At 42.6% G+C, this 22,102-nt stretch overlaps 1 protein-coding gene across 1 annotated transcript in view; it reads left to right on the top strand.

The window, feature by feature from the left end:
* pola1 (polymerase (DNA directed), alpha 1) overlaps positions 1–22,102 on the top strand; it is a 46,212-nt gene that overhangs the window by 17,735 nt on the left and 6,375 nt on the right. The window contains exons 27-36 of the mRNA XM_057322961.1: positions 1,599–1,631; positions 1,736–1,828; positions 2,045–2,250; positions 2,348–2,480; positions 2,563–2,694; positions 2,778–2,952; positions 4,107–4,288; positions 7,604–7,735; positions 14,372–14,488; positions 19,274–19,370. Of these exons, the coding sequence (XP_057178944.1) occupies positions 1,599–1,631; positions 1,736–1,828; positions 2,045–2,250; positions 2,348–2,480; positions 2,563–2,694; positions 2,778–2,952; positions 4,107–4,288; positions 7,604–7,735; positions 14,372–14,488; positions 19,274–19,370 (1,300 nt within the window). The remainder of the gene's footprint in view (positions 1–1,598; positions 1,632–1,735; positions 1,829–2,044; positions 2,251–2,347; positions 2,481–2,562; positions 2,695–2,777; positions 2,953–4,106; positions 4,289–7,603; positions 7,736–14,371; positions 14,489–19,273; positions 19,371–22,102) is intronic.

Here is a 22,102-nt window from a genome sequence, read left to right as displayed (position 1 = left end):
CAACCATCTTTAATGATGAGAAAACAGACACACACACGCACCATGCAATTCAAAATCTCTAATCCTGCCTAATTAAGTGTGTCTTACTCAGAGTCTCGGGGTGACCTTGACCATGTTGGCTAATGCAGACAGCTATTCTGTTATTTCTAAGATCTGACCCCCTGCTTCCCTTAGGGAGGCATGCTACACCTCATAAAGCATGCTTAAGTCCTGCTCTGGTTTCAAGGAGTGGAGCATCTCGTGCTCCGAAATAGCTTCGTCCTTGTCCCTCAGGGGGCCAGGGCTTGGCTCTGATGTGTGCGCGCCGGGCACATGAATCTCGGTGTCTTGCTCGATTGCTGTTGACAGGCTGTAGTGTGTCCCGTCTCTTTGAGGCCTCAGATTAGCACTGCTTATTTTCCTGCCGACCCCCTCACCTGTCCGAGTCCCTCTCACGCAGAGGTCACCCCGCATGCCTGCACAGCGGCAGCGGGTGTATGTTTAAGGCTGGACACCCTGAGTAAACAGTCATTGTTGGTATGACACCTCAGATATGTAGTCTCATTCTCCACCTCCAATGTAGAGCATGTGTGTGTCTTTTTGGCTCACTCTTTGTATTTTAGCCTTTCTTTTCGTGTTCCCTCTTACACTACGCTTTCACATCCCTCTTCATGCCCTTCATCATTTTCTTTTGTTTCTCCTTTATTTTTCTCTGACAGCTGTGGTTTACATTGGTCTCCCTCTGCAGCTGGACAACCCTCTCTCTCTCTCTCTCTGTCTCTCTCTCTCTCTCTCTCTCTCTCTCGTCCTCTCCTCTCTCTCCTCTGTCACTGTTCTCTCTCTCTCTTCTCTCTCTCCCTCCTCTCTCTCTCTCTCGCTGTCTCTCTCTCTCTGTCTCTCTCTCTCTCTCGTCTCTCTCTCTCTCTCTTCTTCTCTCTTCTCTCCTCTCCCTCTTCTCTCTCTCTCTTCTGTCCTCTCTCTCTCTCTTCGTCTCTCTCTCTCTCTCTCTCTTCTCTCTCTCCTCCTCTCTCTCCTCTCGGCACGCTGGCGCACTCGCTCATCTCAGGCTCATCCTCGTCTCTCTCTCTCTCTCTTCTACTCCCTCTCTCTCTCTCTCTCTCTCTCTCTCTCTCTCTCTCTCTCGCTCTCTCTCTCTCGCTCTCTCTCTCTCTCTCTCTCTCTCTCTCTCGTTATGCAGTCCAGTGGTGATTAAGACTATTAGGCCTTATAATGACTCGGCTGGTGTGTGGGTTTGGAGCCCCATTTCAGTGCAGCTAATAGACCTCTTAGCCAATTATCCTCCATTTAGAAGCAAATCACAGTGGCTTTTTCTCTCCCCCTTTGATAAATGTTGAATTACTGAATAGATTTGCTAATTAAATTCTTTGTGTGTTTTGCATGTGCTAGTACTCGCGTTTGCGTTTCCAAGTGTGTGTGTGCGCCGCGTTTTCTTTCATAGTATTTCTCGCTGACAGATGTATGTTCTCCGCCGCGAGCCTGTTTGTTTGACGTTCCACTTTTTTACCGTTTTGAAATTGATATTGTTCTCCGCCGGCTGTTACTCTGTGTTTAGTGTTTATTGTGTTTTGCCCTGACACGCTGTCTTTTGTCCCCCGCAGATTTTGATGCACACCAAAGAAATGGTGCAGAGGGTGAGTCGTGATTAGCGTACGTTACAGTAATAATTAAGCGGCAATTGCTGTGTTTATTTGTTAGCCGTGCGTGGGCTTGACGGTTTACCATTCTTCAACCGCAGATGAATCTGGAGGTCATATACGGAGATACTGACTCCATCATGATCAACAGTAACAGCACCAACCTGGAGGAGGTCTTCAAACTGGGAAACAAGGTAAGGGTGCGGAGGAACGGGAAGGGGGGTCTGCACGTCTTGGAGGAAAACGCAGTCTTTGTGATGCGCTAATGCGCGTATGAGTGTGACACTAATAATAGAGACGTCACTGACAATCAGGCAGAGAGAGAATTAAACCAGCCATTGCGTTTGATCAGGGATGAACCAATCTTGACTGTAACAAGAGCCCTATGAAATGATTGTGTGTGTGTTTAGGTGAAAAGCGAGGTGAATAAACTCTATAAGCTCCTGGAGATTGACATCGATGGGGTATTTAAATCCCTTCTGCTGCTGAAGAAGAAGAAATATGCGGCACTGATGGTTGAGCCACAGGGGGATGGCAAATACACCACCAAACAGGAACTCAAAGGCCTTGACATTGTGCGCAGGGACTGGTGTGACCTGGCCAAGGAGTGCGGCAAGTCAGTGCGCTCAAATCTGTTAGAAAAGTAAAAGGTTTCTTCTTCATACAAAAGCTTTGTGGTATAATTGATAGGCTTGTGATTTACTTTCGTCTAGTTACGTGATTGGTCAGATTCTGTCAGATCAGAGTCGCGACACCATCGTGGAGAACATTCAGAAACATCTGATTGAGGTTGGAGAGAAGGTCGCCAGTGGCAGTATCCCACTCAATATGTTTGAGATAAATAAGGTAAAACGTTGACATGTAAAATCTTCCAAATCTTTGTGTTCATGAGCATGATCATTTTTAACTCGCTGTTATTTCCCTATAGGCACTGACAAAGGACCCTCAGGACTACCCCGACAAGAAGAGTCTCCCTCACGTTCACGTTGCCCTCTGGATCAACTCTCAGGGTGGCAAGAAGGTTAAAGCCGGTGACACGGTGTCTTATGTCATCTGTCAGGTAAACAACTAATCCATTTTGATCCTCTGATGTCAGATGTCTAACTACAGATAGACATCCAATCCACTGTTCCTCTCTGTTAGGACGGTTCTAACCTGCCAGCCAGTCAGAGGGCGTACGCTCTGGAACAGCTGCAGAAACAGGAAGGTCTCAGCTTGGACACGCAGTACTACCTGTCCCAGCAGGTGCACCCTGTGGTGGGCCGAATCTGCGAGCCCATCGAGGGCATTGACGCAGTACTTATTGCAACCTGGCTAGGTGAGACTTCCTGTCTGGTTTGCGTAATTTTGTATGGATATGGATTATTTTGCAACCGTGTTTTAGTGCTTAAAATTAGTATTTCATGTTCTGGAAATTAATACATGAACCAAACGTTTTTTTTCAGATGTAAATCTGTGAGTTTTAGATCATTCAAAGTATCAAAAATAGAGCAAGACAGTTTGCTGTTTACCTTTGCATAGCTGCTGAGAACCAATTTACCCCCCCAGTTGGAAATTCAGTCGCTCTAAAAAGTACATGAACCCTGGCACTCTGTCTCCATGACAACAGGCCCCTAGCTGTTGTTTGGCATCCTGCGGTCTGGTCCAAAACTCAGGCGCTAATTCAATCTACCCACTATGTTATCAGTACCAAGTAAAGGCTTGCTTATTTACCTCACGATTAACGGAGCACATTTACACCGCAGAACATTCTCGTCCACCGCTTCTCAAGTATGTTAAATAGTCACTCTGTAAACACAACATCAGATCAGTTGTCATTCTATGTTTCTTTCCTATTTCAGTCAATGTATCTCATTCCCCGGTCACAGATTTAGCTGGTCTCCAGCCTGACATGATGCATGTCTGCCTGTAGGTGGCAGCAGCCCTCGAGCGTCATCGGCCTCTGATCCTTAGAGACGGCGGTTAATCCCCGAAGTCTCATAGTCAACACTTACTTATGTGCTCATTTATTCACTTAGCCAAATTACCCAGGGGGACGTAGGCTGTTTTCCGTGCTCTAGTAGTGTTCAGTGTCACCTGGGGGGATTAAATGGAGATTCAGCTGCTGTCTCTTAATGATTTGATGATCTCAGCTGCCTGGGAAAAATCGGATAGCGGCGCTTTCTTTACCCCTCCTCTTTCCCCTTATTATATTTCCAGTTTATTCTTATCGTTCGCTAGTCTCCCTCCTCTTGCCTCCTGCGGCCCTGACATCTTCTTTGCTTTCTTACTGACCCTCTCTCTTCTTTTAGCTTTGCTTTTGATCCCCACCCTCTTTTCCATCATCTTTTTTCCACCGTCCATAAATACATATGCTTGTAAATCACAATCTGCGAGTCTTTATAACAAACACAAGAATTGGACTTAAATCGAAATGTAACTTGCGTGGTTTTGACTTGGACCCCCATGTGGGTTAATTACCTGTTTGTCCAGGGCTCGACCCAAGTCACTTTCGAGCCCACCAGCAGCAGCAGAGAGAGGACGAGGGAGACAACTTCCTGGGAGCGCCGGCCCAGCTCACCGACGAGGAGCGCTACCGTGATTGTGAGAAGTTTACTTTCTCTTGCCCTGACTGCGGTACAGAAAACATCTATGACAACGTCTTTGAAGGGACGGTGAGTTATCAACGCTCCCTTAACAGGTCTGATCTAATCAGGCTGCAAAATGATTTGTTTCTCACCGTTCTGTTCTGTCCTACCTCAACTTCCTGTTAAATATTGTGTAATGACAGGTAGCAATAAATTTGAGTTGCACGGGTGATTATTTCCTCTGTTTCAGGCTTTACCGGCTTATTAATTTCAGAGCAACACACTTTATTTATAAAGGCTTGGCAGAGATGAGCAGGGGGAGAGGGATTTCGCCAGGGTGTATTCCTGGAGCTCTTTAGTACACAGGATGTCCATCATACCCAGGCCGGGGTCAGCGGAGGCTTGAGGAGCGTGTGTAATCTGCCTCTAATTAAGGGTCCACACACACACATGCTCATGCACAGCTTTCTCTTGTCTAATAAAAAATGACATTGACCCCTTCCTCCGCTGCTCTGATCTCTGTCCTCCTAGCTGTTTGGAGATTTTGCACTCTCCCAGCCAGGGAAGGCTTGGAATTAGGAAAAACTGGTTGGCATTTACACGTACTACAATTTAGGGAAGCGTTACTAGCCCTAATAGACCTCAGTCAGGGTACAGGCCAGATTTAATTTGATACAAATGAAAACAAACCTTTGAGGGACACAAGTACAGTCTGTCTTAAGAGGTTGCACTTAAAGGGATAGTTCACAGGGTTTTTCCTGACTCAAAATGAGGTCCATCCTTATCTTGTACACACACGCACGTGTAGGCCTTTTAAGTGGCTTAACCAAACACTTTACATATTAAAACATAAAAATTTGATGAAAATGACAATTATTAAGTTATATAAAACATTACTTTTATTCAACCAAACAGAAATGTTTTTGAATCAAATAAAGCTTTTTATCCTTTTCAACTTTTCAGCCCCAATAGCCAACTAAATTAACCGGTCTTACTAAATTTGCAATGCTCATTCACATCCTGCGTTCTCTTATGGTTTACTGAGCTTTGAATGATTCACAGGTTTTTTATATTCGCTAGTGGCTGAAAAGTTTCAACAGTTTAAACGAATCGGTTCAAATGAGTCATTTGTTTGCGAGTCGTTCTGATCACAATATGTGTTCAACTGGCTAGCTCGCTGTGTACAGTATAACGCTGATTCAACGAGCCATCTGCACAGCTTAAAATGTTATACAATGATGTACGCCACGTTGATTTAAGAAACCTTTTAAGAAATTGAGCGTACTTTGAGGCAAAACAAACAAAATTCACCTGAAAAGCCGTGAAAAACAGCTAATGGACTATATGCACCGTCACTTCCGCGTTTACGCTCGGGGTGCGAGAAGACATCCACTGCCCCACCGGAAGCTATTCATCTCTACCTAGAGCTGTGAACATGACAGAGGAGAAGATGAATATTTGTACTTGCTGCTTACATAAAGTTTGCAGGATTACAATAAACGATGTTCGTCAGCATTGTGAGACTGTCAGCTGCCCCTCTGTCTAATACAATGGAAAATCACTTTAAACTATACGTTTAAAAAATACATGGACAGCTTGGATGCTATTGCTATTAGCATCTGGCACGTAAGGCTGGATAACACTGAATAACATCATCTTTACACCGAGTTTATCAATGATTTTCAGCACTTAAATACCTTTAGACAACAAATTTGTATGAAACAGACCAGATATCAATAACACAGTTCCCGGTATTGTACGGACACAAAACCACCAAGACATTACTCTAAATATATTCTTCTGTTTTACAGAAGAAAGAGTCATACAGGTTTTGAGTGAATAAGGGGGATTTAATGATTACAGAATTATCATACAACATATGATAGTAGAAATGTGAATTGAGTAAAATGATGTTCTGGTAGACCATTTTAACGCAGTATATGGTTAAACCTTGAGTGAAATTAGGGCTACTGTACCGACGTTGAGTTGATCTTTAGACGGGTTTCAAAGCAACATAAACAAAGTTACTGCGGCGTGCATGCTTTTGTGGTCCAAACTTAACTTCTGGGTACACATGCAAAGAATAGAGTCCCTGTAGATTATTTCTGACAACAAGCAAAAGAAATAACAAGTAAATTACATTAGCTAGCAAGTTAAAAGTATGTCTAGCCAGTATTATTTTGGGTCACCAGTAGAAGAATCGTTACTTAACTAAACTGAAATGCGACAAAGTTATATGACCCATTTAACAAAGTTTATTTAATGCAATTAATATACAATAAAAAATAAATTAAATTATAGTTGAATTTGTAGCCACAAGCGAGACCGATCAACAAACACCGATCGGAAGTTAACTTCAGGCCAGGTGCATGCATCCGATGAAACCGTCTATATTAAGATGTTAAAATCTACACAAACTCATTAACAACCTCATGACACCATGTGTGAATTTTTGTTGCCGTGATTTCGTTGGCCTCCCGTATTCACCTGATAAGGTATCTAATAATAAGGTGTGCAGAGTTATAGCGGAGATCAGGGTGTGAGGGTTTGATGAAAGGAAGGCTAAAAAACCAGCCTTGACTTACAGATGCGGCAAATCGTCTTTATCTCAGTCGGCTGCGTAGAGAGGGAGGAGGACAACAGGAATGCAAACAGACACGATGGGAAGGGACGGTAGAGATGCTTAGAGACTATATTTGCATAGACGCACAGTTCCCCATCAAAGTGCCGTTCAGTGAGAGATGTAAAGATCATAAAACCCTAATGGCTCACCGCGACTACGGGGGGAAACTGAACACAGCTCTTCACAGCAGCCCTGCTATAAAAGAGAAAGTGATGTTTGTATGAGACGGTGAGCTTGAGCGAATGTGCCGATGCATTAGCCATATACACACACACTTACATGGACTCGGCCCTTCAGATTATTGGAGGCATAATGGGCACCATAAACAGCGCTGCTGCACATGTGAGGTTAGATTGAAAGGATATCAAGCTACAGTAGTTTCTGTCCACTGTTTAACCACAGTTGTTGCCACTGTTTCTCAATAGGAGGTCTGAGGCTTTTTAGATCTAGAGAAGCTGGCAACTGGCAAAGCCCGGAAAACAACAGCGCAGTATGGAGTTTGTTGCTCACTGTCATCCAGAAATGCAATTGAAAGCTTAATGCAGTTCCTTTTTTATGCTTTTGCATCCTCCCCACCTAGATACCCTAGAGTGTTGGCCCTTATTGACATTATATTTTTAGTATGTTTGAATTTCTAATAGGTCAGCTTTAATAGCCTTTAAAAGCTTATATGGGCAATGCGAATCAACAGAATAAATGCCCAGATTATGTTGTTGCCCTTTTTGTGTGTGTGGGCCGTGTGGAAATGCTGTGTTGAAAGTGAATTTGTTTGTTTCTAGGGAAGCTCCTTACAGCCTAGTTTGAAGAGTTGCTGTCACGTCCCGTGTGATGCCAGCCAGTTGGAACATGGCTTACGGATAAGCAACAAACTACAACTGGACATTCGCCGTCATATCAGGAAATACTACAATGTGAGTATTAAAGAGCCACGAAACACTAAAAAACATTTATTTAGATGTAAACAAAGTTGGTTGTGTTGCACATCATAGAAAACAATGTTGTCAAGTGTAAATTATTAAAGTAGAGAATACTAGTTAATTTCTAGCTTTTTTGTGCTATTTTTGCCTTCTGGGTTTAAAATCCTCATCCGGCCAAGGTCAAAGGATGATGGTCGGTGTCTCATTATTATTCATGAGACTGTGTTTTCCTGACCAATGAGAAGACATTTCTCCTAATTATTGATGACAGCGCCTTGTGATTGGAGCGCCCGTCTCCCATGCCGGAACCTTTGCCGTTTTTAACGGCTCATCTTCTCACAGCGTTCACGCCCATTTTAATTGCATTTTTCAAAAACGACAGTGAGGTAGAATGTAGCTGAAAGGGGAGGTTTCGTGACGCTTTAAATAACTTGCAGTGCACCAGGTCGCCCCCTACAGGTGTGGCAAATAAGATGCGTAAATATATCTAGAGTTTAGATCTGTTTATCTGTTTAGTAACTTGTATCAAAAGTTAAATAAGAATCTATAAAGCAGTGAAACACAAAAATTGAGATGAAGTTAAAATGCTTAACCAAGATTTTATAAACTGCAGCAAACCTGGAAAAAAGCATAAAATACTTATTATATAGGGTAGAATTTCAGGGATAAAACATATTTGATAATTGAAGAGTTTTTGGTTGTGTTTCTTGAGTCATTCTCCGCCCTGTGCAGCTTTGGTGGCTAAACGAGTTGCTTAGAGTGCTTTCACACTTGACTCATTTAGTCAGTTGAATCGCACTAGAGTTCATTTTTCTTCTTGGTGCGTTTTGTTTTGGCAGGTGTGAATGCAGCAATCGCGCTCGAGTGCGCACTAAAAGCGGACCAAATAATGCTTTTAAACGAACCCTGGAGCGGTTTGTTTGCGGTGAGAACGTGATCCAACCTCGAACAGACCCAAATGCAAAATGTACTGCAAGTGTTTGTTGACAGTTTGCACTAGCATGGCAGCTCGCGGACAAACTTGGATTTGCGAGGAGGTTCGGAGCCTCATAGAAATTTGGTCTGATGACCACATTACATCCCGACTTTCGGAAACTCCCAAGAACACGCAATATTTTCATTGTTTAGCAAACAACTCAGGGAAAGGGGGTTTAATAGATCAGTGGAACTGTGCCGGGTTAAAGTAAAGAAGTAAAGTAAAGACTCCACCAGCAGGACATCCAAGTGCGGGATGTTCAAGTTCCCCTGGTACGATGACTTCGATAATATACTTGGGACAAAACCAGACGTGGATGCGGTTGAGATCGCCATCGCCGCTTACTATGATGCGACTGATGCTAGCACAGTTGACCGGGCTAACGTTACCACATCTGACACGCGATGTTGACGGTGAGTTTTAGTTTAAAAAAAGCAGTTTAGGAAATACGTTCTCGCCAACGAGTGATGTGGATGTTGTCACGTGACCTTAATTTTGGTTCGTTTCAACTGGTTCGGACCAAAGCAATCAGTGTGGTGTGAAAAGGAACCAACACCGCTGAAAAATGCTAAATGTATAATTCTTTGCCATTGGTCCGGACCAAATGAACCGAACTAGAGGTGAGAAAGCGCCTTTAAACATCTTAAAATTTCTTCTGAAGGCTATCTTCAGATGTGTTAAATCCACATTTACCTCCGTTTCGTGTTGTTTCAACCGAACATTCTCTGTCCCCACTCCCTGAGGACCTAACACGAGTTAATCTATGCTCACCTTCCTCATGCTGTTTGTTTATTTCACGTCTATTGAATTTCAGATGTGGCCTTTTGCCTCTTCCAAACAACCTCCGCCCCCTCCCTCTGTGTCCCAAATGGGTTTCATTTAGTTCGCTCTCTTTACAGTAACGCACAAATACGGGCCCTGGCGATGTGACAAGAGTGCAGATATTGGGCCTACGTTACGAGCGCTGATATGTCTGCGTATCTAATTTCCCAGCTGAGGGTTTTGATTGACGGGCGTAATCATCGGCTGCGCCGAGCGCGCCGGGTCCAATCAGGACGAGCGTGCCAGTTTCTGGAGCCGCTGGGAAGTTCTGGAATGCCGGGTGTGTTCCTGCAACGCTCGACATCACAGGAAACTCGTTGAGGGTCTCGAGACGCGCAAATCTGACTTGTAAGACGAGGAAAGTTGCGGGGGTACGTTCTCCCACCGTGCTGTGCAGAAATCAATTAGTGGACTGAATGTAGCAACCTCCCTCGCTGGGATGGTGCCTGTAGCTTCTTTTGTCAGTATGTGTGAAACAGCTGCTGGATGTGAATGCGACCCACCACCACCACCCCCCCTCGCCCAGGCCCAGCTTCAGTGGACACAGCTCAGCCTTCCCCTCCCACACTGGGAGCAATGAAGAGGCTGATATTGTGTAATTAAGGATTCCTTTCAGCTGAGGGGAGAGCGCAAATAGAGTTGTTTGTTCGCACAGATAGAAGGAAGAAAGCCTGTCCGCGTGAGGGAGGACTCGCGGCTTACATGGTTACAGATTGGAAGTCGGGGCTGTTTGTTGGGTTTCCTACGGAACGGCGGCGGCGAGGCATTAATCATGAAAGAAATTACAGCCACCTTCACCTACAGCCCACCACCGTTACCAATAAAACCACCCTTTAGAGACAAAGCAAATATGCTTTCCTCTCCTTTCTCCCTTCCCCCAAGCCCTTCTTGGTTGTCATCCTTTCCGACTCCTGGCGTCTTCGGCAGAATAAGAGTGTGGCACCCCCCGTATTTACCCCATTCTAATGTGGGTTGCCATGGCGTTTAACAAATTATTGCAATTACGTTCGTCATGCACTTCGCCCTTGGTAACCGGCTTTGGGATGTGGCGACGGCGGGGGGAGATAAGACAGACCGAAATAAATAAATAAGAAAGGTGATAATCCTGTTTTGAACAAAAGGTCAGATTGCTGAATAGAAAAGGCTTGATTAAAGCAGAGATGTACAAAGTGGACGCATTTGCGTCCATTCAGCCTCTCTCGAGGTCTGCAGCCACGGTGTGAATGTACAGCTGTTGATTACAGAGGCACAAAGCCTGTGAGAGGCTGTTGTCTTGGGGCTTTTTGCACCGAGCTGCCTGTAATCGCATCTTTTTTCTCTTCTAAAAGGGGCAGCTCTGGATTAAGGGCATCAGAGAAGGGGCTGTGCGTGTGTTAGGTGGGATTGGTGGATTTGTAAGGATATTTGGATGGCAAAATTCCTTTTTTAGTAGTCATTATTGCTATTGCTCATACTAAGGGGGTTTGAAAAACTTGTATTTGAGGTCTTTTTTGAATTCGTTTGCAGAAAGAAAATTGGATGTTAAAAGCACCCAATCCATGTTTAGATGCCAAAATACCCAGTTTTTGCGCTTGACTTGTAGTTTGCTGTTGAGCTGCGTAATAATGAGTAAAATAACCACGATCATATTGCTCAAAATTTGAACTTTTTAGTTCACTTCAATGTATTTCTTTCTTTTAGCCAATCGATGTGTTATAATCTGGCGCTGTTGAACTGTTGAAGCGACACTGTATTTCAAAGCATGCCAATGAAATAACATATTTTAATCGATATATCTGACAAGTATCTGAATATGATTATTAATCAATAGTTTGCCAGTAAGTTGTCAGTTAGCAACGCCCTAGCAACCAACCACAACAGCATGGGGGCCAGATTTGCATCCCACTTCTAAATACAGTGTGACCATTATTGCACCATTTCTTTCAGAAGTGTTAAAGGGACAGTTCACCCCAAAAAAACAAAAATTACTTAAGCTAGTTGTTCCAAATCTGTATAAATATCTTTGTTCCGATGAACACAATGAAAGATAGTTGAAAAATGCTTGAAACTAAACCGTTCTTTGCCACCATTGACTACCATAGTAGGAAGAATTGCAATGGTAGTCAAAAGTGTCCCAGAACTGTTTGCTTTCCTACATTCTTCCAAATTTCTTCTTTTGGGTTCGACAGAACAAAGAAATTGACAAAGAAACTGTTCCTTTAAGCAACCACACATCTCACAATCCTGACACAGATATGTGAAATATTAATTGTTTTAATTGCAGTCACAGGTGAACCAAGAAATCAAGACATGGCCGCTGTGGAAAAAGAACAGCAGGTATAGATGCGACCGTGAAATGGAGAAAGCGAGAGAGAGAAAGGAGGAGAGCAGGAGCGTTTTTCCGGTAGCTTGCACTGATCTGTGGGCCCCAGTCTTTGCCCAGTGTTTGGTTAAATTATGTGGAACTCATTTGACGGCTGCAGAAGTGGCTGTATTCGCAGTGTCAGGTATCGACTGGTATAATTATGCAATTATGAAGCTTTATCCTGCCTCTCTCTCTCGCCGAGTGAGCTCTTAGTGTTTCAATTAGATGTTTTTTCTCTGGCTTGCACTCTGAGTTTTTTCTCCGTTCTCCCTTTCTCGTTAGTTACAATAAGGATGCAAAAGGAGATTGCTTATAAAATAAGCACTATCGGGTTGTGTGTTTGTCACCTTGTTTAAAGCATTTTGTTTGGGCGTGCGGTTTAGGACAAATATGTTAGGTTGTAGTTTATAAAATGCCATTGTATCACATGTTGCATTTTTGGCATAGAAAACCATTTAAGTTAAAGCCAACTTATTCTGAATTCTTGCACTGCAAAGTAACTGTATATGTATGTATAATGAGGCAATATGACAATGTTTACACATACAATGCCAGTGTCACCACATCTCTAAAGGCACCATGGGGTCGTCGAGCAAAAAATTGAACTAAAATATTTCCATAATCTCTTACTCCCTAAATCGGACCACTGTACATAGTCTCAATTTTGTGTCTGACACCGGTGGCATACTTGTGTGTTTGTGAGTTGGCCTGTGTGTGTTCCGCCAGCCAAAGCCCATGGGAACAGAGCTGTTGGTTTAGTCTTGGGCCTCCAGAAACACAAAAGGTCCGTTAAGGCAAACAGAGGGGTGATAACACTGCGCTGTCTTCAAAATGAAAGCCAAACAGCTCACATATGTTCGGATTCAATTACACACTCTGGGTTCCCCTTGGCCCTGGGGCTTACTGCTAATTACCCAAATAACATCGGCCCCTCCGCACAAAACGCCACCCAGATGAGATTAATTGGGATATTAAAACAAGCTGTTGATTCTGGTAATGCCGTGAGGTCTGAACAATAACCACGTAGGCCAAACGTGTTTGACAGCACAGGTGGAATGATAAGACTCATCTTTGGATTCAACAAGACTGATAAGCTTGAAAGAAGCCTTTCGGAGATGCTCGGAGGTCAGGAAATGGAAGGTAATTATCCAGTTATGCATGTGAAGATAGCATTTCCGTTCGATGGCTTTTATCGCCCTTGCGGTTTGATACTTTTATTCTTTGGTTTTGATCGTTTTGCTTTTTGACGTAATGGATAGCAGATATAAGATTGCTAACATTTTCTATTCTTGTTTTTCTGTTTATACAATAATTGCCCTTTCAATTTCACATTTATTTTTATATTCTTTTGTATTTTTCACAGTGCATATTGTATAACCGCAGCATTTAGCGTATACATAATCTGGTGGCGGGAATGCTATTCGTTGGGAATTAATTGTTGATGTTTCATACCAGATTGAAGCCAGGTTGTTAAAGGAGTAGTTCACTTCAAAATAACCCCCCATTGACTTTCCATATAATTTTTATTCCTACTACGGAAAGTCAGTGGGGGCTTATTTTGAAGTGAACTACTCCTTTAATTGTTTTAAAATAATAAATTATACGAAATCAGACATGTAATATATAGTTAATTTTGTCTTCCTCGTGTGAATCACATAGGTTCAAAATTCATCAATGTGTGTTTATAGACGGTTTCAAAGCAACAACATAAACAAACGTTACTGCGCATGCTCGCTTTTGTGGACGAAACTTAAGTTCCAGTACACATCAGCAAAAAATAGAGTCCTTGTTGATTATTTCTGATAACAATCCAAAGAAATAAGTAAATTACATTAGCGGGCAAGATAAAAGTATGTCTAGCCAGTATTATTTTGGGTCACCAGTCGAAGAATCGTTACTTGACTAAACTTAAATGCAACAAGGTACACGGCCCATTAAACAAATTGTTTATTTAAAAAAAAAATACAATAAAATTCAACAAATTGTTTGTTTAATACAATTATTATACAATAAAATATGAATATAAATGATATAAAATATTAATAGTTAATAATTAGCCACTAGCCAGACCTATCGACAAACACAGGCACGTGAAACAGTCTATATATAAAAACATTTTTTTTCGTAATATGTCAATTTCTGTGATTTCTTTCCATCCATAGTAGAGTAGGTGGTGGTAATGCCTCAGGGACAGGTGCTCCTCTGATACTAGGGGTTTATTTAGTGCTCGGTCATTAGCAGGGCATTACCCAGATTACCCCCTGGCCCCCGCTGTAATAACAGGGGCAGGAAAGGCAGTATCGGCAGGGGGCAGCTGCATCTGCTCCAGGCCTCACACGGGCCCCACCACAGGCAACACACCGGCTGCCCATCTCCTGGGGACCACAGCCTCATTGGGACTCATGCATCACTGACGATCAGCTTTGGAGGAGGAAAATTTGGTCATTGATCTGCGCACTAAGTAGTTTCTCTTTCTCTCTGTACACAGGGTTGGCTGCTTTGTGAGGATCAGGCTTGTCGGAATCGAACTCGCCGACTGCCCATTGCCTTCTCGAGGTCCGGCCCGATCTGCCCTGTCTGTCTCAGATCCACACTGAGACCAGAGGTACTGTATAGCGAACATCTATAAAGCACTGTTATTCACCAAAAGACCTTTTTTCTATCAACCAAACTAGAACTTTTGCTTTTACTCACATAAGTATCATTTAGACTTATTTATAATGTTATTATAATAGCGAGAGATACAAAAATGTGGTTGTTATAGAAATATACCAATTTTCTTAGAAATGAACTCTGTGATTTAAATGAGCAAAAAACACAAGAATGTTTATAAATACTTTAATAGATCTTAAATTTTATGTCTATTCGACAGAAATTAAGCAGTGTCAAATTTTCCAAATATTCCAAGTGACAGGTCCACTATACACAGACGCTTGTGTTTGTCCAGGTGGTGGTGCTGTGGAGCCTGTGAAAGTCCTCGCTGACACAGATCAGGCCCTTTACTTCTCATCCGCTTCTGTCTTCCTTCTCATCCTATTCTATCCCTTTCCCATATTTATACCAATTATATTACTGAAACTGTCTGACCCATCGGACGTGATGTGGGTTATGGTTCCTGCTTTAACAAGCTGCCATGATAAGAGGAACCAGCCTCCAACAAGACATGGCGTTGGCCGGGATGGATTGCTGATGCGTTTGTGGGCTTTTCTCACTCTTCCTGTGATCACTTCAAATGGATTGACCTGTAAAAACCTTTGCATAGTACAGTGAGCCTTGATGGTGCTATTGGGTAATATCTAATAGCATGCCTGATCTTAGTGGCTTCAGAAATATTTTTTAAAAGGCGTAAAATTTTGATGAAAGTGTGTTATTATTCGTATTTGTTTTTTAATTACTGTATGTGATTTAAGCTACACAACAGTGAAGTGTTTACTGCGAAAAAAAAAGCAGTCACTCCAGCTTTCTGTGATCACTTGAAGGTTCACCTGCTATCAGAAACTCCTGCCCCGTGCAGAAATATAGTGAGTGACGTGACGTCCCTTCCCAAATCAGTGTCTACCTTGGTGTCCGTCTTCCCACTTTATTGTTTTAGACCAGAACCGACAGATCCCCCCATTCCTCCATCACTCTCTTTTTCTCCTCCTCCCTTCGTCTGCTTTATATCTGCGTCTAGTTCTGTGGCGACAGGTTGAAACCCAAAAGGACAATTTCTCTTGTCACCATCGCCACTTAGCTGTCCTCTGTTCTGCCTGGTGAGATGGCAGTTTAAACTGCCGGCTGAATAAAACATTAACTTCCTCACCCCTCTACCATCTCTCTGCCGTTGTGGGCTTTACAGCTCGGCTGACAGCAAAGCATCTCCTCCGGTGTCTCCACGGACACAGAGACATTGACTACCATTGTATCCAGATTAAATGGAAGCGTAATAGGCACCCTCGGCTGATTGGCCGGTAATTTGAAGGAGTTGTACACAGGTGCAATTTGTAATATTTTCAGTAAATTAAATCTTTTCCCTCTCTCTCTTTTCCTTTAACACTGGTTCGCCTTGTTTTTTTTTTCTTGTTCAGCTGCTGTCTCATAGATCTCTCCAACCACGGCCCCCCCACACCCGCTGTCTCCTCTCTCTCTCTCTCTCTCTCTCTCTCTCTCCCTCTCTCTCTCTCTCTCCGCTCTCTCCATTTTATTGATGTACGTTCAGGCACCCATTAGGGCTTCCTTTTTTTCCCTCTAGTGGAAATTGCAGCATGTTAATTTTCACACAAATTACAGCAATAGCAGGTATCTCTATTTGATACATTATAACAGGAGCAATCAGGGATAATTGAGTGCCTTTCAGATGGTAACCGGCGCATTCACTTCAATTCAAAGCCAGTCCATTTATCGTCTAATCGCTCTTTAAACACTGAATTTCTGGGAACAAAAATTCTTGTCATAATTTTGCTTAAGTGTATTTGGAAATCACAGTCCTTTGAGCAAGGATAATTGAAATCAAATCCCTTTCACGGGAGCTGACATTTCTACATTTCCCCCCAATTGAAATTAATTTCAAAAATTGAGCATGAATATCTTCAAATAGCAGGCAATTATACCTTTCAATGGGGAGAAATTATGTGCACAAAAAGTGGAGACATCAACTGGCGCTTCAGTTAAATGTCTTTGTTTCCCACTGTGTTTGCCTTGTAAAGATTTACATATATTGACTCGTTATGAAACCTTGTGATGCCGATCGCCTTCCTTTTCAGCTCAGCCCGTTAAAATTAACTCAGATTGGAGCGTTTTTTTTGTTAAGCCTCATTAAAACTGTTTGGAGATTTTCTTTTTTTCAAGCCTCTCCTTTTGCAGCTGCACAGATCTGCGGGAATTGAAAGACTAGCCATTTTCCCTGCTACCCGGGCTTAAAAGCGATATTATACGTCTTTTAAATACGAGCTAAATCACTAGAGTGCTGTATCTGCAGATGAAGTACACGATTACTTTAAATCATGGATTTAAATGTCTTTGTGCGTATGATTTCCTTTGAGGGTCTGCCTATTTTTGACCCCTTTGGTCATAGTGCATGGCCTTACCCTGGTAATAGTTGACACTTTGGGTCTTTCCCCCTTTTTCTTGTTATTCTCCATCACTTCATCCAGGTCTTCCGGCAAGCTGCATTTATGTACTAAGGGTTCAGTCATACGGCAATGGGAAGTGTTCCCCGGTTGCCATGTCTTTATCAGGGGGCTGCAAAGGGATGGGCGGTTGGGGTGGTGGATAAGGCGGGGGTCTCAGGAGAGAGGCAATTTCACAGCTGGTTTGCTCCTCAGTCATTCGGGCCGAAAATGCTGCAGATTTGTGGAGAAAATTGAAATGGTGTCAGTGCAGGAACAAAGCATCGAGCCGTGCAAAGCCGCATCGAGGAGGGGCCTCTGTTTGCCGGGTGGGGGGGTTTAAATTGAATAACGTTTGACGATGTCTTAGTCACGCCCTTTTTGACACCTGTCAGCACAGCTGCGATGCTCGGCCCGGCCTCGCACGTACGTCCACTTATTTCTTGTGCTTGGACTAGGCTTTAGCCTACGGTTGTCTCCACGTTCGCAGGTGTTTTTGGCCAGAGTGGTTCGCATGCACGTGCAGATCCAGCCGAGAGCGTGTGTGCTCGCACGTGACAGCCTGATTATCAAAGCTCCATTATGGTCGCATTGCTGAATCGACAGGCACGGCTGTTGACCAGCCAGTGCATTATGGGTCAACAGCTGCTGGGCTCATCGGAAGCTGTAGAGGGCAATTAAAAGCCGGTCTGCTGAGGAAAGAGCCCTTGCTAAACTCCCACGGCACCCGCATGGCTTTGATTCTATGGTGACATGAAGAGACTGTGACCCAATAACAGCAATTAACATAAAAGTATAATGGCTAATCAAATTGACAGCAACAGTTGTTCATCAGATCCACACACGGTGCCTTATCAAAACAAACTATTATGAAAGAGGTAATTTCAGAGCTGAATGTCTCTCTCTCTCCCTCCCCATTCTCTTTTATTTTCTCGCTCGACCCGCACGCTTCTGGCATTTAGACACATGGCTTACGGTAATTACAGGCGAATTTACAAACCAAACACCGTTTCCTGCTTTTGTCAAGAGTGCACTTTTTTGTTTTTGGCCAATCGGACACTTTCGCAGGTTTTGTGACTCTAAACCTGGGGTTTGACCGAGCGTGTGTTTGTGACTGTCTGTGACAGTGGTGTATGTATGGAAAACACTTCCCATTTCCACAGCTGTAATTAACACAGGTGATTCTTCAAATCTCACTGATTGAGCTTCGCCAATCTCATTACGCTTCAGCCTTTCAATTCCCGGGACAATGACATGTGTTACTGAACTACACGTGTATGATTTTCACTAATTGGTTTTTCCCTTTTCCGTTCTTTTAGCTGTTAAATATGCAATGAAATAATCATCATGCAAAGTAACGCTACAATTCTGGATCTTCCTTACCAGTTTACATGTTTTTTAATCAGTATGTCCTGAGGATTTTTGTGGTATGATTATGTCTAAACCTCCAGATTTTTCCAGATTTTTGAGATGCAGAGGTGTCTTCAGCAGCGGTCATGATACCAAGATCCACTAAATAACTCTGAAACTTGATGCATAATGTCTTTTTCAAAGCCATGGCATGCAGTAATATGCAATTGAAAGTGCCTTTTTAAAATGTGTTTTGATGACTAAAACCTGTGTCCATTAGATGTTTCATTTACAAGCAATTGAACTATTTAAAATGATGAGAGATTAACTGTGCGTTTTAACAACAATAGCAAGTATCAATCAAATATTTGGTAATTGAAAGAAATTCATTTGGTATCTATATAATAATTTTTGTTTCTGAAGTACCTGAGAAAATGTTCATTCACTATAGGAAGTTAATTGTTTAGCGTTAAATTTTAATGGTCGCCATTGTTGTACTTGTAGCACTGGGTCCACGTTTATGAAAAATGGCAGTATAAGATATTATTTTGAGCTGTATTTAGTCAATTTTGTTGTTCTGGTGAACACAAAGATATTTGAAAGACTGTTTGATTGACTACACAAGTAAGGAAGAAAACTACTATGGTAGTCAATAGTTTCTTACATTCTTCAAAATGTTATTTTTTGTGTTCAACACAACAGCGAATTTTCTACAGTGTTAGGACAACTTGAGGGTAATTAAATGACAGAATTTTCATTTTTGGGTGAACTATCCCTTTAAGCAGTTATTTTACTTCACTCTTAACCTGTAAGGTTTCTTTAAATTGAACAATACTTAGCATGTTGCCTTCGCCTTTAAATATTCCATGAGGACCAGTTTTTTATTCCTGTCTCGTATCATGTTGTACATTATCATTTCCGCTGGACTGACCCGTGCTCTTGTTTCGTTTCAGTATTCTGAGAAAACCCTGTACAACCAGCTGTGCTTCTACAGATACATCTTCGATTGGGAATACGCCGTCAACAAGGTCCTGCCAGAGGAGGATAAACGTAAGGCTCCGCACATAAACATCAACACGCGCTGCTAATTGGCCTGAAAATTTGCTACCAAACATTGCTTGACCAGCACGCATTTCCATCCACACACACACACACCTCACTTCGGCTGTAGGCGGCCGCGAAGGTTGGGTTAAGAATCCTCAGATCCTCAAGTCGACAGCCGCAATTCAGGCGACGGATTCAATCACGGACTGGCGCGATGCGAATGCAAAGCGGTCCAATCAGTTGGAAGGAAGAGGGGCGCGAGAGAGAGAGGGCCTCCTCTCATCCCGTAGGTTCTCGGTAATAGCGCTGGCTATGTTGATTGAAAACAGTTTTTAGATTTTGGAAAATGATAGGGCGAGTAATTGGAGAGAAGGCTAAAGGATAGCCCTTCATAAATAATGGGACATGGAGCATATGTTTTCAGCGGGCCGCTGGAGGATCCAGACCGCTCACGGCCGCCGCTAGCTGAGCAGTGGCTACTTACCCACAATCCTTTTTGATTGATGTCACTTGATTAAAAAGGGCCTCTTGGAATAGACTTGCACATTTATTTATTTATTTTTACATGTGCCGATGAGGTGCCGAGCGCGAGAGCCGTAGATAAATATAATGTGTAATCAATAGATGACCACTCAGAACGTGGAGCAGACCGAGGGGAGCGTGAAGGGGGGGCACGAGGGCCTAACATGATTATAGACTTGGCTTCTCCGTGGAATTTTATTTCTTTACTTTTTCCCGTTGGTTGTTTCTGCGAGTAATTGTGGCCAATCTGTGGCGTTCTGTCAACCACACTGCCCATCACTGCAGCCAGGGCTCTAATTCCTGGAGGAGTGATTTTAACCCTCTAGCCTTGATTTTCACCAGGCGCAATAAGAGGTGACGTTACTCCTTGTTTTTTCCTTCGCAAATTGTTCTCCGAGACCATTCGTTTATACTATTATTTTTTAAACCAGATTACAGCTGAAATTTCTAGTTTTTTCACTGTCACTGTTGTCTCTTGCACAACGCATATAACACATTTCTTCATCAGGGGCACGTGCACAAGCCGTGCGCGTTCAGTTCAGCTTTGTAACCACTCTTCTTTGTGCGTTATCTTCGCATGTGCCTGGAGTTTATTACGCTTTTGTTAAAATACATTTGTATTGCTTGTACGGACGATGAAGGCTAGAACACTCGTAAAAGCACGTGAAACGCATAGCGTAGCCTAGGCTTAAAGGAGATTAGCATGCAACATCCCAAGCTTCTGTCTGTGTTCTTTTATTGCGTCATAACCTTGTGTATGTACATGAAGCTTTTCTGTTGGCGTGCATGTGTGCATTGGGGGATTAGTGGAGGACATCACACACACAGCTCTGAAGTATAGCTTCGAGACGGTTATCTCCCCTCTCACTATAATACTACACATTACTGTATTATAGACTGCAGGGTTTATAGGGGTCTAGGGGTGAAATTATAGGGCTGGATGCCGTGTACTTTCTTTACCTGGTCCAGTTTCTTATTTAGACCCTGGGACGTAACTCAGTCATTCTAGGGGTTCTGAATGTGCGTCTCGCACTGGACGTCTGCTGGTACTGCATCAGTGTACGTGCATGATATAGTGCAGCTGCAGCATGTGATGAAAGCTACATGATTGATAAATGTTCATTTTATCGCAGTAGTGTTAACTTGCCTTGAATTCATAAGACTCGCAAATGAAGCAAAGCGGTTTATGCCATATTCATGCAATTGTTGCTGTTTGATTTTTTCTACGCACTTGTCGTGAATGATTTAACTTGTTTAAGGCGAATAAACAGCACTAATTACAAAAAAGACACTATATGAAACATGGACATTGTTGAAAGAGTTGATTTATGTGACTGTAATAGATTGAGTTCATTTTAATATAATTTGCCAGATATTCATTTTTATATTTATTCATGTGAGTTTCATATACTGTATATCATATATAACATGGCAACATTTAATTTGTTTTAAAGGATTAATTCACCATAAAATGGAAATTCTGTCATAATTTACACGCTCTCTTGTCATTTCAAACCTGTATGACTTTCTTTCTTCTGCAGAAGACAAAAGAAGATATTTTGAAGAATGTTGTTAACAGCCCCCCATTCACTTGCATTGGTTACAATAGAAGTGAATGGGGGGCTGTGCTGTTCTGTTACTAACATTTTTCAAAATATCTTTTGTGTTCTGCAGAAGAAAAAAAGTCATACAGGTTTGAAATGACAAGTGGGCGTGTAAATGATGACAGAATGTTCATTTTAAAGGTGAACTACTCCTTTAATGTGTCTCAGAAAGAGGTACATGTTGTGTTTCTGCCAAGCGGCAACCTTCCTTCTCGTGAAGCCAACACGGAAGTGACTTGAACTGCAATTCATCGACTGGCCGTTAGAGACTGGCTCCAAAAGAGCAGAATCTCATTGAGCCCCATGTTAAAATGGGCATCTTTTACTGCAGAAAAAAACATGTTTACAGCCTGGTTCAAAAAATTATTTTGGTGTATATAGCTAATTTTACCCTTCATGACAACTGTGAGGAGGGTGAATTTAAATGTCCTGCCTCTTTGCCCATTTTCGATTATTCGGGAGTGACGCGCTGCTAAGATGGCCACGGCCGGCTCCGCCCACTTTAAGCTTCAAAACAGCTCCTCAGAAACCTACGGGTGACGTCACGGACACTACGTCCATATTTTATACATGTATGGTTTCTGCCCCTGGATTTCAAAATAGCAGTCCCCT

Source organism: Triplophysa rosa, linkage group LG23 (genome assembly GCF_024868665.1).
Source record: "Triplophysa rosa linkage group LG23, Trosa_1v2, whole genome shotgun sequence".
Taxonomy (NCBI): domain Eukaryota; kingdom Metazoa; phylum Chordata; class Actinopteri; order Cypriniformes; family Nemacheilidae; genus Triplophysa; species Triplophysa rosa.
Note: the sequence above shows the minus strand (reverse complement) of the source record. Positions and strands in the feature narration are given on the sequence as shown.